Source organism: Mobula birostris, chromosome 12 (genome assembly GCF_030028105.1).
Source record: "Mobula birostris isolate sMobBir1 chromosome 12, sMobBir1.hap1, whole genome shotgun sequence".
Classification (NCBI taxonomy): domain Eukaryota; kingdom Metazoa; phylum Chordata; class Chondrichthyes; order Myliobatiformes; family Myliobatidae; genus Mobula; species Mobula birostris.
Window position 1 is genome coordinate 69453262 of NC_092381.1, and position 17139 is coordinate 69470400.

The 17139-nt window shown below is 37.1% G+C and overlaps 1 protein-coding gene across 9 annotated transcripts in view; it reads left to right on the forward strand.

The window, feature by feature from the left end:
* axdnd1 (axonemal dynein light chain domain containing 1) overlaps nucleotides 1-17139 on the forward strand; it is a 164437-nt gene that overhangs the window by 145942 nt on the left and 1356 nt on the right. For 6 of the 9 annotated variants that reach the window (XM_072274022.1, XM_072274019.1, XM_072274023.1 and 3 more), the window contains 5 exons: nucleotides 940-1038; nucleotides 1577-1672; nucleotides 4538-4666; nucleotides 7180-7271; nucleotides 8412-8557. In XM_072274022.1, the coding sequence (XP_072130123.1) occupies nucleotides 940-1038; nucleotides 1577-1672; nucleotides 4538-4666; nucleotides 7180-7271; nucleotides 8412-8557 (562 nt within the window). Of the gene's footprint in view, nucleotides 1-939; nucleotides 1039-1576; nucleotides 1673-4537; nucleotides 4667-7179; nucleotides 7272-8411; nucleotides 8558-15263; nucleotides 15399-16359; nucleotides 16488-17139 lie in introns of all 9 variants that reach the window. The other 3 variants (XR_011888046.1, XR_011888045.1, XM_072274024.1) reach the window with 3 other exon arrangements.

A 17139-nucleotide genomic window follows, 5' to 3' on the forward strand; every position in this document is an offset into this window, starting at 1 on the left:
AGCAGATCAGGCAGCTTCTCTGGAGGGAGGACAAAACGTTTCGGGTCAATGCTTTTTAATCTGTACATGAGTAAATTTTGGTACTCAGGGAGATTTGGATGTCCGTGTACTCAAATTACTTAAAAAAAGACAAATGTATGTTAATATTTATTAAAAGGAATTTGGAATGGAAGAATAAGAAGGCTTTGCTGTAATTATTATAAACCTATAGTGAGAGTACAATATGACACGGCTTCACCAAAGAAAATATGTTCTTCAGCTGTATTAGAATAACTCAACTTGAACAGGATATCTGATGTAATCTTGCCATTTTCTGTTGGTACTATTCATTGCTTTTACCAGTATAATGATCAAGTAAACACAAGTATTCAGCAACATTTAATCAAAAATAAAGATAAGCTCTCCAAATATATTCCATTCTTTGGTGTTAAAAAAAATCCATGTAAGCTACCTACCGGTATCAAGAGAGAAAGGAAGGATCATCCCAGAGAAGGCATTGATAAAATGAAGGCATATTGGCATAAGTCAGGAAAGAGAAGTTTGTGCAAAGTTCAGCCGTGCATTCTCTGAAAGGCAGAGCAGGCCCAAGGGCCTATCCGGTCATAATTACTCCTCCTCCTCCTCCTCATACTGTTAAATGCTTTTAGGACATTCTGAAACAAAAGGCACAGCAAGCAGCAAACTGGAGAATCTTTCAGAGAATTTACTGCAGTAGAAACAATTATTGCAGCTTTGACATACATGGTTGTTTTTTGATTTACAGATGTTGCACAGAGGAAACTACTTAATATCATGTCAACTTGAATTGATTTATTTAAATTAATGTTGGTGATGATTATTTATTTTTTCAGTGATGATGTGTTTAATATGTTTATCCTGTACCAACTGATGAGATTGCTGTATTATATTTACTCTGTCCTACTTCTATCTATATCACAGGAATTGAGCTCCTCTGAGGAAGCTGAAGCTGGCGTAAGTTTGGCTCTCTCAGAAGAGTATACAATAATTGCTGTAGATGTAACACTGCTACCCAATGTGGTAATCTCCATTAATATTTTCTTTAGGCAGCCAATTTTGCACCACTTTCAACTTACTATGCTGTATCTATTGGTCACAGCTGGTTTGCACCTCATCTCTTTATGTTCTTATTTCTTCTTGGATTGGCATTTGGTTGTTCTCTGACTGTGTGCTGTAATTGATTGGTTAAGAATAATCGAGTGACTTGCTCTTATTTGTGGCTGATTTTAACTCTAATGAAGTAAATGTTTTTTGGTATAATTTTAAGCAATGAGATACTTAAGTTAAAATTCACAATAAAAAAAGCCCATTTGAAACAGTAAAACATTTGCCCTATGGCTTTGAAACATTCTTCTCTCTGAAGGTTTTATATTACCAAGGCTTTGAAATTTGTGGATAAATTAGCTGTCAAGAAGTCCCCTCTGATAAGTTTATTTCCTATTTGAATTGAACCCACGAACGCATGTTTCCTGAATGATTAATGTAAATCTTATAGTTCTGCTGTGTCACTCTCTGCAATGTAGTTGTCAGTGTCAGTCTTTCTTACCTCAAACTGCAGACATCTGCTACTGTGCAAGTTGAGGACACTACAGATACCGGAAGAACTCCACAGCCTGAATGCACAGATGGAGCTAAGAGCACTGTACATGGCGAGGTAATGTCAAACCACAAGCACTTGCTTTGATGGTGATCATCTCTTAGGTGAAATATCTAAACATATGACCTTCAAAATCTAATTCAGACAACAATGAATTTTACAGATATGGCTTACTCACTGAAAAGAGCAAACAATTATCTTTGATCATGTTTCCTGGAAATAGCAAAGGCAATAAAAGAAAATACCAATCAGTAAGAGTTTGTATATATTTCCCATGACTGTGTGCATTTACTCATGTTTCCTCCTTAATTTCAAAGACAGATGGTTAGGGTAAGATGAATGCGTTGTGGGCAGGATATGTTGGCACCGGAAGTGTGGCAACACTTGCAGACTTCCCTCACCACAGACCACTGACTGTGTTGTTTCTTGACACAAATGACACATCTCATTGTGTGTTTTGATGTACATGTAACAAGTAAACAAGGCAAAGGGTGGTTGTAGGTGGTTCATATTCTGCATGGAGGTCAGTGACCAGTGGTGTGCCTCAGGGATCTGTTCAGGGACCCTTACTCTTCATGATTTTTATAAACGACCTGGATGAGGAAGTGGAGGGATGGGTTAGTAAGTTTGCTGATGACACAAAGGTTGGAGGTGTTGTGGATAGTGTGGAGGGCTGTCAGAGGCTATAGTGGGACATTGATAGGATACAAAACTGGGCTGAGAAGTGGCAGATGGAGTTCATCCCAGATAAGTGTGAGGTGGTTTAGTTTGGTAGCTCAAATATGATGGCAGAATATAGTATTAATGGTAAGACTCTTGGCAGTGTGGAGGATCAGAGGGATCTTGGGGCCTGAGTCCATAGGACGCTCAAAGCAGCTGCACAGGTTGACTGTGTGGTTAAGAAGGTATATGGTGTATTGGCCTTCATCAATCATGAAATTGAATTTAGGAGCCGAGAGGTAATGTTGCAGCTATATAGGGCCCTGGTCAGACCCACTTGGAGTACGGTGCTCAGTTCTGGTCGCCTCACTACAGGAAGGATGTGGAAACCATAGAAAGGGTGCAGAGGAGATTTACAAGGATGTTGCCTGCATTGGGGAGCATGCCTTATGAAAACAGGTTGAGTGAACTTGGCCTTTTCTCCTTGGAGCGACAGAGGATGAGAAGTGACCTGATAGAGGTGTATAAAATGATGAGAGGCATTGATCGTGTGGATAGTCAGAGGCTTTTTCCCAGGGCTGAAATAGCTGCCACAAAAGGGCACAGGTTTAAGGTGCTTGGGAGTAGGTACAGAGGAGATGTCAGGGGTAAGTTTTTTATGCAGAGAGTGGTGAGTGCGTGGAATGGGCTGCCAGCAACGGTGGTGGAGGCAGAAACGATAGGGTATTTTAGGAGACTTTTGGATAAGTACATGGAGCTTAGAAAAATAGAGGGCTATGGGTAACCCTATTAATTTCGAAGGTAGGGACATGTTCAGCACAACTTCATGAGCCGAAGGGCCTGTATTGTGCTGTAGGTTTTCTATGTTTCTTTGTTTCTAAAGCTAATCTTTAAACCTTTGTCTATGACCATACTGTATATTTGCTGCCTTGGGCTGCTGTCTGTGGCTTCCCTGCACTTGAAATTAACTTCGATTGGATGTGGAAAGCCTGTCTTGCATCCCTGAAGTGACATGGCTTGAGTGATATCAGGACTAGCATTCATAAGCCATTAAAATTTTGTATTATTAGTATTATTTTATAATAAATAATTTTAGATAAAACAGGAACAAACCTAAAACATAAATAATTTAAATTAAAGCATACCTTTCTTCTCCTCAGCCTCCTGAATCTATTGCAGTCAATGGCTTATGATTCCTGTCCCAGGTCTAGTTGGGCCTTAGGACCTGGGAGCTGGAATAATAGGGAACCCAGCAGGATTGGGCTCTGCAGTTCATCCTCAGGGAATTCAAATCCTGCACCTTTTATTGTGCACTATATTTGAGACTTCCTTATTGGTTTATGCATGTAAGGTCGTCCTGGTCCTACTATCTTTTGTGTTATGCTTTTATTTCTTTTTATTTGGAGGTGCATCACAGTAACAGGCCCTCAAAAAGCACATGCCAACCAATTGCACTCACGTGACCTGTACATCTTTGGAATGTCAGAGGAAACCAGAACACTCGGAGGAAACCCGCGCAGTCACAGGGAGAATGATCAAACTCCTTACAGACAGCAGCAGGAATGGAACCGGGGTCTTTGGCACTGTAATAGCATTATGGTAACTGCTAGGCTACTGCGGCATCCCTAGAGATAAATAAACATTACTTATTGACAAATAACATTTATAATATCCTATTACGCTTAATTAAAAAATAGTTCAACGAAAACATGAACAATAACAAATCACCCATTCCTTGGATGATCAAACAGGGTGAAAGTTAATACACCTCTTCCTTTAAAACAATTTCTTGATCACATCAATACTCAGTAATCAGTTCTGCTGTCTTTTCCTTTAGCTCACAACCTGATATTAAGAATTCTGTTTCTGGTTGTTGAAGTGAGATTTTATTTTTTTTTCTGACCCATTAGTTCTTCAGTTTGTCTTAGGTTTTACAATAGATTCAAGTGTGGAAAGCAGAGAATGAACTTTTATCTGGCCCTTTCCATCTATTTTGACTACTAGCTCAACTGTTCATAACCTTTCATTTTTTTGCTTGGCTATTGAATTCATTTTCAAATGTACAAATAAAATGAATGCTCTTGTTCTATTCGCAATACTTTTAAAATTATATTGGCATTAAAGAAACAAAGTTTTTCGATAGTTAATTTATTGCATATTTTTATAGCATTGATGTTTTCCCCGTGATGGGTTATTATTTTCACTCTGGAGAAGAATTTTGAACAGAAATCCTCCATTCTAACATTGTCTTAATTCATACAGGGTAAAAGTTTTGGAATAATGGAAATTAAAGACTTTCAGAGCCCATTTATATCTACTATAGCATATATTGGTGAAGATACTAACATCCATGAGATAGACTTGAAAGAAACTCCCCTGCCAGTTGAGAAGGTAAAACAATAATTAATATGTATGCTCACTACAGAAAAATATGCTAATACTATGACCTGTTTGATCAAACTTTCTGAATATCCTCATTTTTATATCATACTTTCTTAATGAGCAGTCACAGGTGCAAATCCTGTATTACAGTTTAGAAGAATAGTCCAAACTGACTTTATTTTCATTTTGAACACAGTTGCTTTGCCAGAATTGAAGATGGCATGCTAAATTAATCCCATGATTATGTTGTACTTCAATTAAAAATATTGCTGCTGCAGTAATTTGTTCAGCATTTATCACTCAACTCACACAACTAATCAGATTAATCCTAATGAATTTCATGGTAAGAAATATACTTTATGACTATTACAAGATGTACCACAGGATGTGCATTTGCTTTAGTAAATGCTAGTTTGGGTCCAGCATTTTCTGTACTCTCATCGTTGCTTAACTCCTGCACACTTTTCTTCAGAATATGGTGTTGGGGTTCCTTGTACTGTTGCAATCCTGTGCTCTCACATTACAGGTAGCTGATGGCTTCAATTTATGCAGCTGTACTCTTCTTAACTATTAATGAATATGTAGCCAGAGAAAGATAAAGTGAAGCAAGCTGAGCTAGCAAATCACAATATTATTCACAGTTTTATGAGTTTTACATAGTGAAAATTTTAAGAAGTATATTTTTCTCCCAATCTATTGAATTTCAAGTAAGTTATCAGTGTTCTCCCCTTGACTTATTTCAGCCAGCCATCAGCTGCAGTGGATTCTGGTTCATTGGGCCATTGGTGAATCAGGCAGCTGCTTATTTGGGGCAACTCTTAAAGAATAAAAACTAATTGGAAAAAAAATAGCTGTGATGCTCTTCATTTATTTGGGACACTATACTGCTTAATTGTGACAAGAGACTGTTGCTGAACAGTTTCTAACTACCATCAGTCATGTGTGCTTATGTGGCCATTAGACACACAATGCTTAACCCATCAGTTGTGTGGGTTTGTGTTCAAAAAGCAATGATTTTTGTCACTGATAGTTGGTGAGAGATAAGCAGTAAGACGATTCAGAACTGTTTTGCTCACTGTGGTTTCAAGCATTCAGACTTGGAAATGCCGATAACAGCCAGGAGTGAAAATGAAATGATTTCATCACCTCAACAAATTAGAAATTATGAAGAATTTTTAGGTCTCAACAACATCTTGACTGTTACTTTTGGTCCCCACCAGACACTCAGGTCTCATGTGTGGCTCCAAACAGCTGTTTGCATGTGATAGCAGCCACATCCCGGTACACAGCTTTGAAAGGTGGGCTAAACCAGGTGAGGGTAGCGGACAATTCTCATACCATGGTGAAATAGGGACATGCCTGTCCTACATTCAAAGTCAGCTCCGGCAGACTGAGTGGATGAGATCCAATGGCTAGGAAGATGGTTCTGCAACACTACATGGAGAGCGAGGGGCATCACGAGTTACAGGAGTCATGGTCATCTACTGTAACCAGGGAAAAATCCAGATATAACATTCACTTGTAGCACTGGACCCAGACTTCTGAGGTTGAGAGAGAAGCACTGTCCCAGTGCAAAAGCTTTTCCACTTTAAAGACTCTCTCACACAGATTTCCTGGCATTGTTAGAAACGATGGATAACCACCAATAGTATTGGTAGTGTTCTAAATTGTTCTGTATTTCTTTCAAAAACATTATTTGTTACTCAGTTAAACAGTAGTTTGTCTGTTTTTATATCTTTTGAACTATTTTGATTAAACTTTAGCTAATTTGGGCAGCCACTTAATTGGGCCAAAATGTACTGGTCCCAATGTATCCCAATTAACCGGAATCCACTCAATATTAAAAAAAAGGTCCTATTTAGAGTGGGCAGTAGTAATCAGAGAATGTTTTACAATGTTTCCAATCAATAACGCGGTGATAATGGTAACATTTCCAAAGCTCACCCTGTGGAGTACATTGGTTCCATGCCATAACGCTGAAGCAATTTAAGAATTTAAAATCTTTACCCAGCTGCTCTCAGAAGTAGCCAGCTGCGACAACACATACTTCATACCTTTCACCCACAACTTGTATTCCAAATTCTATCCTGTTCTCTCATGCCGTGTCATTAGCAGTGCTCTGGAATATTATGTAAATAGATCTATATCACTGTGATTGGAATTTGTCTGTTACTAGCCACTGTGAAGCTATCAGCCAATTCATATAATTAATAAATGTGAAACCCATGCCATAAAGATATTATCAAAAAACAGTTTGAGTTCTTCTAATCCTCGTAAGACTTCAAATTCAAATGTGCACTTAGTGAAAAAAAATTGAGAGCGGAAGCGCACACAAGCATATTTTAAAAGCGGCAGAAAGTTATACCTGGCAAATTGAGTGTTGAATATCGGTGTCATGCACTTACAGCAAGATCTGCTTGAAAAATGTGTGACATCTTTGCTTCACATGGCAGAAGATTGCCACCAACTGAAACTTGTCCGTAGTTCCACTCCTAATCTGAAATGTATACATTTGATTCCAGGCTGATTTTGATGTTGTTCTACCTGTGAAGCCCAAGGCAATGCGGAATTATGAGGCACTAGTTGAAGTGGGAGTGTTACAGAAGCAGCTCATGTGAGTAGCTATTTATGCTTCTTGATTCAGTTTAAAAACTTGCTAAATTTGTTTGCAATACTGGTGGTATTATTTCAGGTGTCACTGCATTACAGCACAGCCATATATATTTCTGACAAACACATACTCATAGTAAATATTTGACTAATATGTGTTAGGGTAATGGATTTCTTATGGGTTTAATACAATCTTAGTAAGTACTGATTTTTCAGGCTACCCTGAGTTTCATGATTTAATTACCTAGAGTGCAGCTCCTTGTAACATCAAACATGATCTGCTTAGTCATACTTCAGCAAAAAAATGAAAGTAGCTGAACAGTTGTCCATACTCTGTCGGTTCTACATCTTGGTGATGTAAGCATCGTATAAAGGAAAAAAAAAACCCACAATACCTTAATCTTCTTTAGATGCAGAGGTGTTGCCAAAGTACTGGAATGCTTTGGAGTGGATGGTGAGGAGGTTTACAAAGAATGCCAGGATGAAGCACCTTAGCTATATGATGAGCTTAGAGAAACTCCGTTTATTCTCCTTTTAGCGCAGATACTTTGCAGAAGTATTCAAATTAATGAAGGGGTTTAGTAGATTAAATTAGAAGAATTAATTTCCCTCAGAAGCCAGCAGCACATTAAGCATTGAATCAAGGATTACCCTATTTATTTGGTCAGATATTCCCTTAATTAGGTAGCCATAGGGAAGTTTGTAAACAGTTAATATTGCATGAAAGCCTGACAACTTATATGAACTGTTTATTGTTTCATGTAATTCACTTGTGCAGCTTTGCTATATAATCTGCTGGAGGATCTCAGTGATTTGAGTGACATCTGTGTTGGGTTAAAACCTTGCATCAGGACTTCATTGTATATTGACAAGAAAGTAGAGTTTTTTTTTAAGTGATCTGAGATTACATAGTGTTGATATTCAAAGAGACCTTGGTGTGCTTGTACACGTTGCTAAAGGCCAACATTCAGGCAACCAAGCAAATCAGAGGTCAAATGATTTGTTGGCTTTAAGTCCTTTTTAAATCAACTGTTTCTGTCACAGTCATGACTGGTATAAACCATTTTCCCATATTTTATCACCCGCGATGGCATTGTAGTTTTTATTCATTTTGATAATTATCACTTCATCATAACTTTGGCAGAGAAGCAGAGCAGCGTGCCTTGCAAGCAGAGGAACGGGCAAGTTCTCTAGAAGCTAACCTGCAGGAAGCTTTGGATAAGATCAAGGACATGACTCTAGATTTGAAGACAAAAGAGCTACAGCAGTCGCACCCAGATGCAGAAAAAAGTAAGATTTCAATTTACCAGGAGTAGGTTATAGTCACCAGCAACTTTCATTTACTGTCTGCTCAGTCTTGGAGAGGCAACAAAATGTTGTGCCTTACAATACCATTGCCAATTTCTTGGAGAGTATACTAAATGATGGGATTGATTAAGAAGAAAAAATTTATCAAAATTGTTGAATTAATGGTATTGTACAGTCTAACCTGAAATTATATTATTAAAGTAGTCTCAAATGGCATGGGTGAATATATAGGCAATATACATGGCAAGACATTTACTCCTAAGAAGTGCCTGTCACTCTCAAGGATAAAGATGGCTTTGATCAACAAACCATAAATGCATTGAATAAAAAGTAAGTTTTACTTTCTTAATGTGATGAATTAAATATAAATTTACATGATTGATATGTTAATAATTTCTGGGACAATTCTCTAGTCAAGCAATGTAGAACAAAAGTGGGATTAACTGCTATTCATTTATAACAGTTTAATAACATTTTTAACATTGTCATACAAATACAATGGATTCCGGTTAATTGGGGCAAATTGGGACAAATTTTGGACCAATTAAGCAGCTGCCCCAATTAGCTGAAGTTTCATGGAAATAGTTAAAAAGGTATAAAAAAAGACTACCATTTAACTGAATAATGATTTATGTATTTAAATGAAATACAGAACAACGTAGAACACTACCAATACCTCTACAGTACTACAAAACTGTGCATTAGTTCTTAAAAGTTATCGAGAGAGGACTATTTGACATGTTCATTTGATTGACTGTAAATGAACAAAATCAGTGCAAGTAGTGGAAGTAGTGGACTGCCTTCATATAATGCTTTAGGTGATTGCATCCTCCAAATCTTCATTTTCACTGTAACTTTCAAGATGATTATAACTTCAAATTCTTCATATTTCCTAACTTGTTAAGGCAGTGAAATCATTTCATTTTTACTCCTGGTCATTTCTGGCATCACCAAGCCTGAATGCTTGAAACTTCAATGACTAAAACTGTTCCAAATTGTTCTTTTCTGAGTTCCTTCAAAAACGCTATTTGCTTTTCTCAGTTCCTTCATCTCCACTGCATCTGTTCCCAGAACATGATTTTCTGTTTCAGAACATCAGGGATGGCTTCATTCTTCAAAGAACGGGGTTTCCCTCCCTCTACTATTGATGCTGTTCTCACCTGCATCCCCTCCTTTTACCGAACATTTACGCTCACTCTGTCTTCCCGCCGCCGTAACAGGGATAGAGTTTCTTTTGTCCTTTACCTACCACCTCATCAACCTCTGCATCCAACACATCATCCTGTGAAACTTCCACCATCTCCAAATGGATCCTACCACCAAACATATCTTAACCTCCCCCCTCTCTGCTTTCCGCAGGGATCACTCCCTCCACGATTTCTTTGTCCCTTCCCACTAATTTTTCTCTTAACGCTTATCCATGCAAGCAGCCAAAGTGCTTCACCTGCCCATACATCTCCTCCCTCACCTCCATTCCGGGCCCCAAACAGTCCTTCCAGGTGAGGCAACACTTAACCTGTGAAGCTACTGTTGCCGTCTATTGTGTCCGGTGCTCCTGATGTGGCCTGCTCTACATTGGTGATACCCGTTGTAAATTGGGGACCGTTTCATCGAGTTCCTCTGCTCCATCTGCCATAAATAGAACTTCCCGGAAGCCAACATTTTAATTCCAATTCTCGTTCCCGTACTGACATGTTGATGCATGGCTTCCTCTTGTGCCAAGGATGAGACCACCCTCAGGGTGGAGGAGCAATATTCTATACACCTCATATTCTGTCTGTTTAGTTCCCAACCTGATTTTTCCTTCCAGTAAAAATATTTCCACCCTCTGCTCCCCTGTTCTTTTCCCTTCTCTGACTTTTTATCTTTTCTCACCTGCCTGTCAACTCCCTATGGGTCTCTCCATATAACCATATAACAATTACAGCACGGAAACAGGCCATATCGGCCCTTCTAGTCCGTGCCAAACTCTTACTCTCACCTAGTCCCACTAATCTGCACTCAGCCCATAACCCTCCATTCCTTTCCTGTCCATATAGCTATCCAATTTAACTTTAAATGACAACATCGAACCTGCCTCAACCACTTCTGCTGGAAGTTCATTCCACACAGCTATCACTCTCTGAGTAAAGAAGTTCCCCATCATGTTACCCCTAAACTTTTGCCCTTTAACACTCAACTCATGTCCTCTTGTTTGAATCTCCCCCACTCTCAATGGAAAAAGCCTATCCATGTCAACTCTATCTATCCCCCTCATAATTTTAAATACCTCTTTCAAGTCCCCCTGAACCTTCTACGCTCCAAAGAATAAAGACCCAACTTGTTCAACCTTTCTCTGTAACTTAAGAGATGAAACCTAGGTAACATTCTAGTAAATCCTCTTTCTCCTATAGTCCTCCCCTATCAGATTCCTTTTTCTCTCACCCTTTCCCACCGACCTGGCTTCACCTATCACTTTCCAGATAGCCTCTTTCCCTCACCTCCCCCCCAACCTTTTTATTCTGGCATCCTCCCCCTTCCTTCTCCGACCTGAGGAAGGGTCTCATTCTGAAATATTGACTGTTTATTCATTTCCACAGATGCTACCTGACCTGCTGAGTTCCCGCAGCATCTTGTCTGTGATTCTTTGGATTTCCAGCATCTGCAGACTTTCTCATGTTTCTAAATTATGTTTTTGCTTATTTCTCGCCAACTATCAGTGCTTTTTGAACACAAACATACACAACTGACAGTATTTAAGAACTGTTTCACTCTTAGCACAGTGTAGTGTCTAATGGCCACACAAGTGCATGTGACTGACGCTAGTTGGAAACTGTTCGGCAATAGTCTCCTGCCCAAGTTAAGGGGCATAGTGTCCCAATTAAATGAAGGAAATCCCAACTATTTTCTGAATTAAGAGTTTGTTATTTAAGCATTGTCCCAAATAAATGGCTGACCCGATTAACCAATGGCCCAATTTTCCTGAATCCACTGTACATTAATTTCTTTGTTAACTACAATTTTGCTGGTATGTTATTTCAGGCTAAGACTTTAATTGATTGACAGTGATAAGATTGCTATGAATGTTTGTAGAGGCTTAGCTGTAATAGCTCAGTCATTTCAGGTTGAACATGGTTTACCTGAATAAGAAACACTGGAGATTTAAGGAAGAAAGGAAGATAAAGTGAGGAGACAACAAAAGATAAGAACCCAAGTCAGAAAATCATTAAAATTAGCTGAACTGTTCAATCCTGTTCTTCTACAAAAGCTTATATCTTTTTCTTTCTTTATCAATCTTTTTATTGATTTTTAAAAAAGTACACATATAGAAACAAGAGAAGGATTACCTCAGATATCTATATCAATATCAATACATATAAAAGGTGAAATAAACATTATCAAGATCATACATAGTATTAATCTAATAGTATGTAATAAAAATAAAATACTCCTCTTATCATTTCATAAAAAGAGAAAAAAGATAAAGAAACTTTTATGATTTTATATATAGGAAAAAACCCACTATTCTCTATGAACAAAAACAAAAAATAATAAAAAAGAAAAAAAAGGGGCACTGGATAGCCCATATTGAGAATGAAGTAAGAAAAAAGAAAAGCTTTCTGATCAAATCCAAAGTTTCAAGAAAGTAGCTGCAAGAGCAATAAATCAAACCATATGAAAATATTGAATAAAAAGGTCAGCAGGTTTCTTCAAATTTAAAGGATGTATCAAATGTTCGACTTCTTATTTTCTGTAAACTTAGACAGGACATAATCGAGGAAAGCCAATAAAAAACAGTAGGTGGATTAGAGTCCTTCCATTTAAGCAAAATGGCTCTCCTAGCCAATAAAGTTGTAAATGCTATCATCCATTGAGTGGAAACAGGAACATATCCTGCTTCCGGTGGAATGATCCCAAAAATTACTGTAAATAAATTCGGTTGTAGGTCCAAATTCAAAACTTTTGATAAAGTTTTAAAGACATCTTTCCAAAAATTATCTATTTGGAAATCAATTTCCGATCATTCATTTTTAATTTGGAAAACCAAAGGAATAATAACTTTTTTGGATTTGTTTATGGAGGATGGTTTAATGTCTCGCTTAGTGGACAAATATGATTTATCTAATGCACACTTTTTTAGACATTTACAAATTAGGGATTTTTTACGTAGTTTACTTCCAAATTTTCCCTCTGCTTATCCACCCAATATGATAGATACTCTTTTTCAGGTTAAACCATTTCAGAAAGGACTGATAGCTATAATTTATAAATGGTTATTGAATTTGCGAAAGGTATCTAACGATAAAATTAAAGGTGCGTGGGAACTGGAATTTTGAGAGTCACTTTCAGATAATCAATGGGATAAAATTTTTCATTTGGTAAATACGTCATCTATTTGTGCCCGTCATTTCTTGATACAGTTCAAGGTAGTACACCGGGTACATATGTCAAAGGATAAGTTAGCCTGTATTTTTCCTAATATTAATCCTATTTGTGATAGATGTAATATTGAGGTGGCTACTTTAACTCATATGTTTTGGTCTTGTATATCTTTTTCTTAAAACTAGGGAAAACATGAAAGCATACATTTGTTTTTGAACTTTGAATTGTGTCAAATAGATGAAAATATTTTCGTTATTAATACACTTAAACTTAACACTGATTAGTATTACTGTACTGTATGATGTTGCTGTCACTAGTTTAATAACAATAGATAAATAAAGCAATTTTGGTTTATTTGTGAAATCATGTTTCAAATCCTTAAAGACTTCCAAAAGCGCTGTGTATTTTGCACATGAAAAACTGCATTCATCTCAACTGTAGAGAATGTTTCTAAAGAAATCTCTCGAGACAAGCTACAACACAGAAAAATTATAAATCTTGGTCTTATCCTATAATCCATCAGCATGAATATGGATCACTATGAATATGAAAGCTGAGTGTAAATTCCACTTATTCTCAAGTTTATCCTGCATTTTATTTCCTGCAAAATTCTGTTTAAATCCTTTCTGATACTCAAAAATAATTAAGTGGGTAGCAATATGTTACTCCTTCACACTTGCCACCTCGAAAGAGTATTGCTTTACCGTTATCATATGTAAACTTTTCACTCTTTATCTGGTCCAAAAGACGTAGGATCCATTAATCTCCTGCAGTTTGTGATCATTCCAGCCAAGACCTGCTGATAATAAGAATTTTTATCCAGAATTTTCCTAAATGAATTAATCCCTCTACATCAGATTTCTATTTGAGAATCAATTTCACACCTTCATGTGTTTTAATACTTCACTTAATGCTACTCTTTTGCTAGGTATATGTTTGCTTTCTTTAGATTGGTGGTCATAATTCCTCTGCAGCACCTTACTGCCCCTTTTAGCTTGATCTTTTGTATTTGATTATGTCTCCCTACTCTTGTTACAACCGGGCAAAGGTTCTTCACAACTGATATAAACACTGGATTTTGTGATTATGTGCAAGCAGCAATCTGGAAAATAAAATAATGCGGGTATCTAAATCCATTGAAATTGATACGGATGCAGTCAGTAATCTGAAAAATAAAATGATATGGTTATCTAAATTCATTGAAATTTAGTCAGAGCTTTTATAACTTAAATGTGTACTTAGTATTCTGACAATAAAGTGATTCCTGTGCTGAAGTTGCTCATGATATTTCTGAGTCCTTTACTCATTTAGTCTTTTAATGTTCCTTTCTTCTGAATGGTTAGACATTCATGAAAAGGGATTGTAGTCGAGCGTAAATATCATTCATCATGTAAATAATTCAAGTGGGTGCCGATGGGATGTTCCACCCCAGTCAGCCTGCAGCTAATCTCAGATTTAATCTCCCCCCCCCCGCCCCCCACCCCCCGGAGCAGTGATCAAACAGTTGGACTGGACATGTGCTTCTCCCCCTTCCTGGGTCAGGGACTAATCCGTAGGCTTCAGATACTGCCTGGGCTGAAAGTGTACTAATTAAACAGACAGATTCTGGTCCCTGATAGCATCAATTGTACAGTTCAGAATAGCTTGGCGAATGAATTATTGGAGAATTGTTGTTCTATTTCTTATATTAAAGTGAGAGTCTGGGTCACTTGATATAGTAAACAGTGAAAGGTTGGCACACTTCAGCAATTGTAGTAATCCACTGGAGGTCAGATTGCTGGATGCTGCGAGCAACTTTTTGAACCATGCCATGGGATTTCTGCTACATACAAGAATATTTAAATATAATGATAACATCTGGCTCCTCCAGCTCTTCAGGTAGTGTGTTCCAGATTTTAACTATTCTCTGGGTGAAAGAATTCTTCTGAAGGAAGAATGCCTGTGAGGCATGCATTGCAGTGTGGTATGATTGATTTGACTGAACAGCTGAAAGTTTGATAAAGTGCATTTTGTGTGTGTTTATGTCTTTGTGAGTATTGTAGTAGTGGCAAATGAGTACTTTTGTATAGAATCATTTGAATATTCAACATGAATATTAATTGCTGGATATGAGTTGGAGGACTTTGTGGATTTGTTGTGCAGTTGTTGGCACATGGGCTTTGCTAATGTGTTCACTGATCGTGACTACATGTGATTTCATTAAAGCTTTCTTTGGATTTGCATTGAAAAAATTAGGAGACAGCACTTTCTCTAATCATGAGTGATTTACTTGTACTTCTTTCAATTTATCACAATGTTTTGGCTGCTTGTACTGTCTCCTCTGCAGTGAGATGAAATACAAACTGGTTGACCACTCTGCTGAGAACACCTCAAACCCTCTACAAATGTAACTCTTCCCTTCCAGATGGCCAACTATTTAATTGCTTAACCCCCTCTCTCTGCTGTTGTAATGACGCTCAACGTAAGTTCAGTTTTTTTCATTGCTGCCTTCTGAACTCAATACTGAGTTTAATGTAGTTAAGATTTCTGGCCAGTGCTATTTTTCCTTTTGAAGATTAAGATAATTTCTCCCATTTACACTTGACCTTTCTATCTTTATTTGACCCATTGCCATTCTTTGTCATTTTATACTATCATCTGTTTCATCACATAATCCCTCCTGCAATTAACGCTACCATAGATTTTCCTTTCTACTCTTCTTTTCTTTTCCCTCTGCATCTTAAAACTTGTGTAACTTTAACTATTCCAGGTACTTGTGAATTCATCACCCCGAAACCTCAATTCTACTTCTCCACAAAATGTTTGTTTGATCCAGCATTTGATATAATTTCCTTTTGCAGACTTATGTATTTGTTAAAAGGAAAATAATTTGAGCCAAGACTTTAAAAATTGCTGACTGCAAAATTGATGTATACCACTTATATATTTCCCTTCTATGTTTGAAAACTTCTATAAACTGCAAGCTCAAGAAGAAAGTTGCAAATGTTGCTTCTCAACTCCAAAATAATTCAAAAATTATTCTTTTATCTCCTGTGGTGCACTTCAGAATTCGACTGCATCCAAATTTATTTTTTGGTTTACTCTTTGTGGTGTTGAATTTCTTATTCAACCTATATTTCAGGATGAAGAATTTATTCACAGCATCAGCCCCATGTGTAATAAGTGGAACTTTATGGATTAATTTTGGTTGCAAGCCTGAATGTACCACTTACTTACCTCATGAACTTTCTCAATTTGATTCTCCCATAACTTTTCAGTGATAAATGCATTTGTTTTTTTCCTTTTCCATTCAATTGCTATTGTTGTAATTTTTACTCCTAATTGTGATGTCATGTGGGCTGTCATGATACATTCTGAATATTATTCTTCCATGGGAGAGGTTAAAGCAACAACTCCTATGATGCATTTTTTCATGCACACAGAATCTGTCCACAGGCAAAGTTGAAGAATTCAGGCTCTGGGAACAGAGCAGAATTTCAAGTCCCAGGCAACATTGTGAAGGGTAACCCTGGGGAAAAGAGCTTTTTGGAAGTGTTACAAATAAACATGAGTAAGTTTAGAGCTCCTATATTTATCCATTATTTTATTATAATAGAGTAAATTAATTTCTAGTATTATTGTGATCATGAAGAAAGAGCATACTTGTTCAAGGACCAAAGAAATTTGACCTTAGTGTCAATGTAATTAACAGCTTGGTAAACAATAGCTCAATTTAAAAACAATAATTTAATTGCATCTGTGATGCTTATAAGTAGCATTTCCTACAATGTACAATTGGAAACTGAAACTTGACAGTACTTTTAGCTTTTTGCAATCATTTAGATGTTTAATTTAAATTGCAGTGGTACTTGATTAAGTTGTCTTTGTATTAAAGAAAATTTTGGGGCACAATGCATAGTAGGCACAGGGATGCCAAATTGTATTTGTCCCTGGTTTTAGATAACTATATGGGAAAAAAATAATTATTAAGAAAGCACCCTGTAAGGTTAATAGAGGCAGGAAGTAAGGGATCTCCTAATTTTTGTTTTAATTTCCTTTTTTTCTGCTCTGATTTCACCTTGACCTTGTATCTTGGGTATTGGCTTCTCACCTCGGTTTTGAAAAGTTTCTGAAACAGTTCTAAAACAATAATGTAAGTTATTGACAAAACAATAAAAAGACTCATCTCATCTCAAGAGTGTTCAATGATGTTCAATCATTTT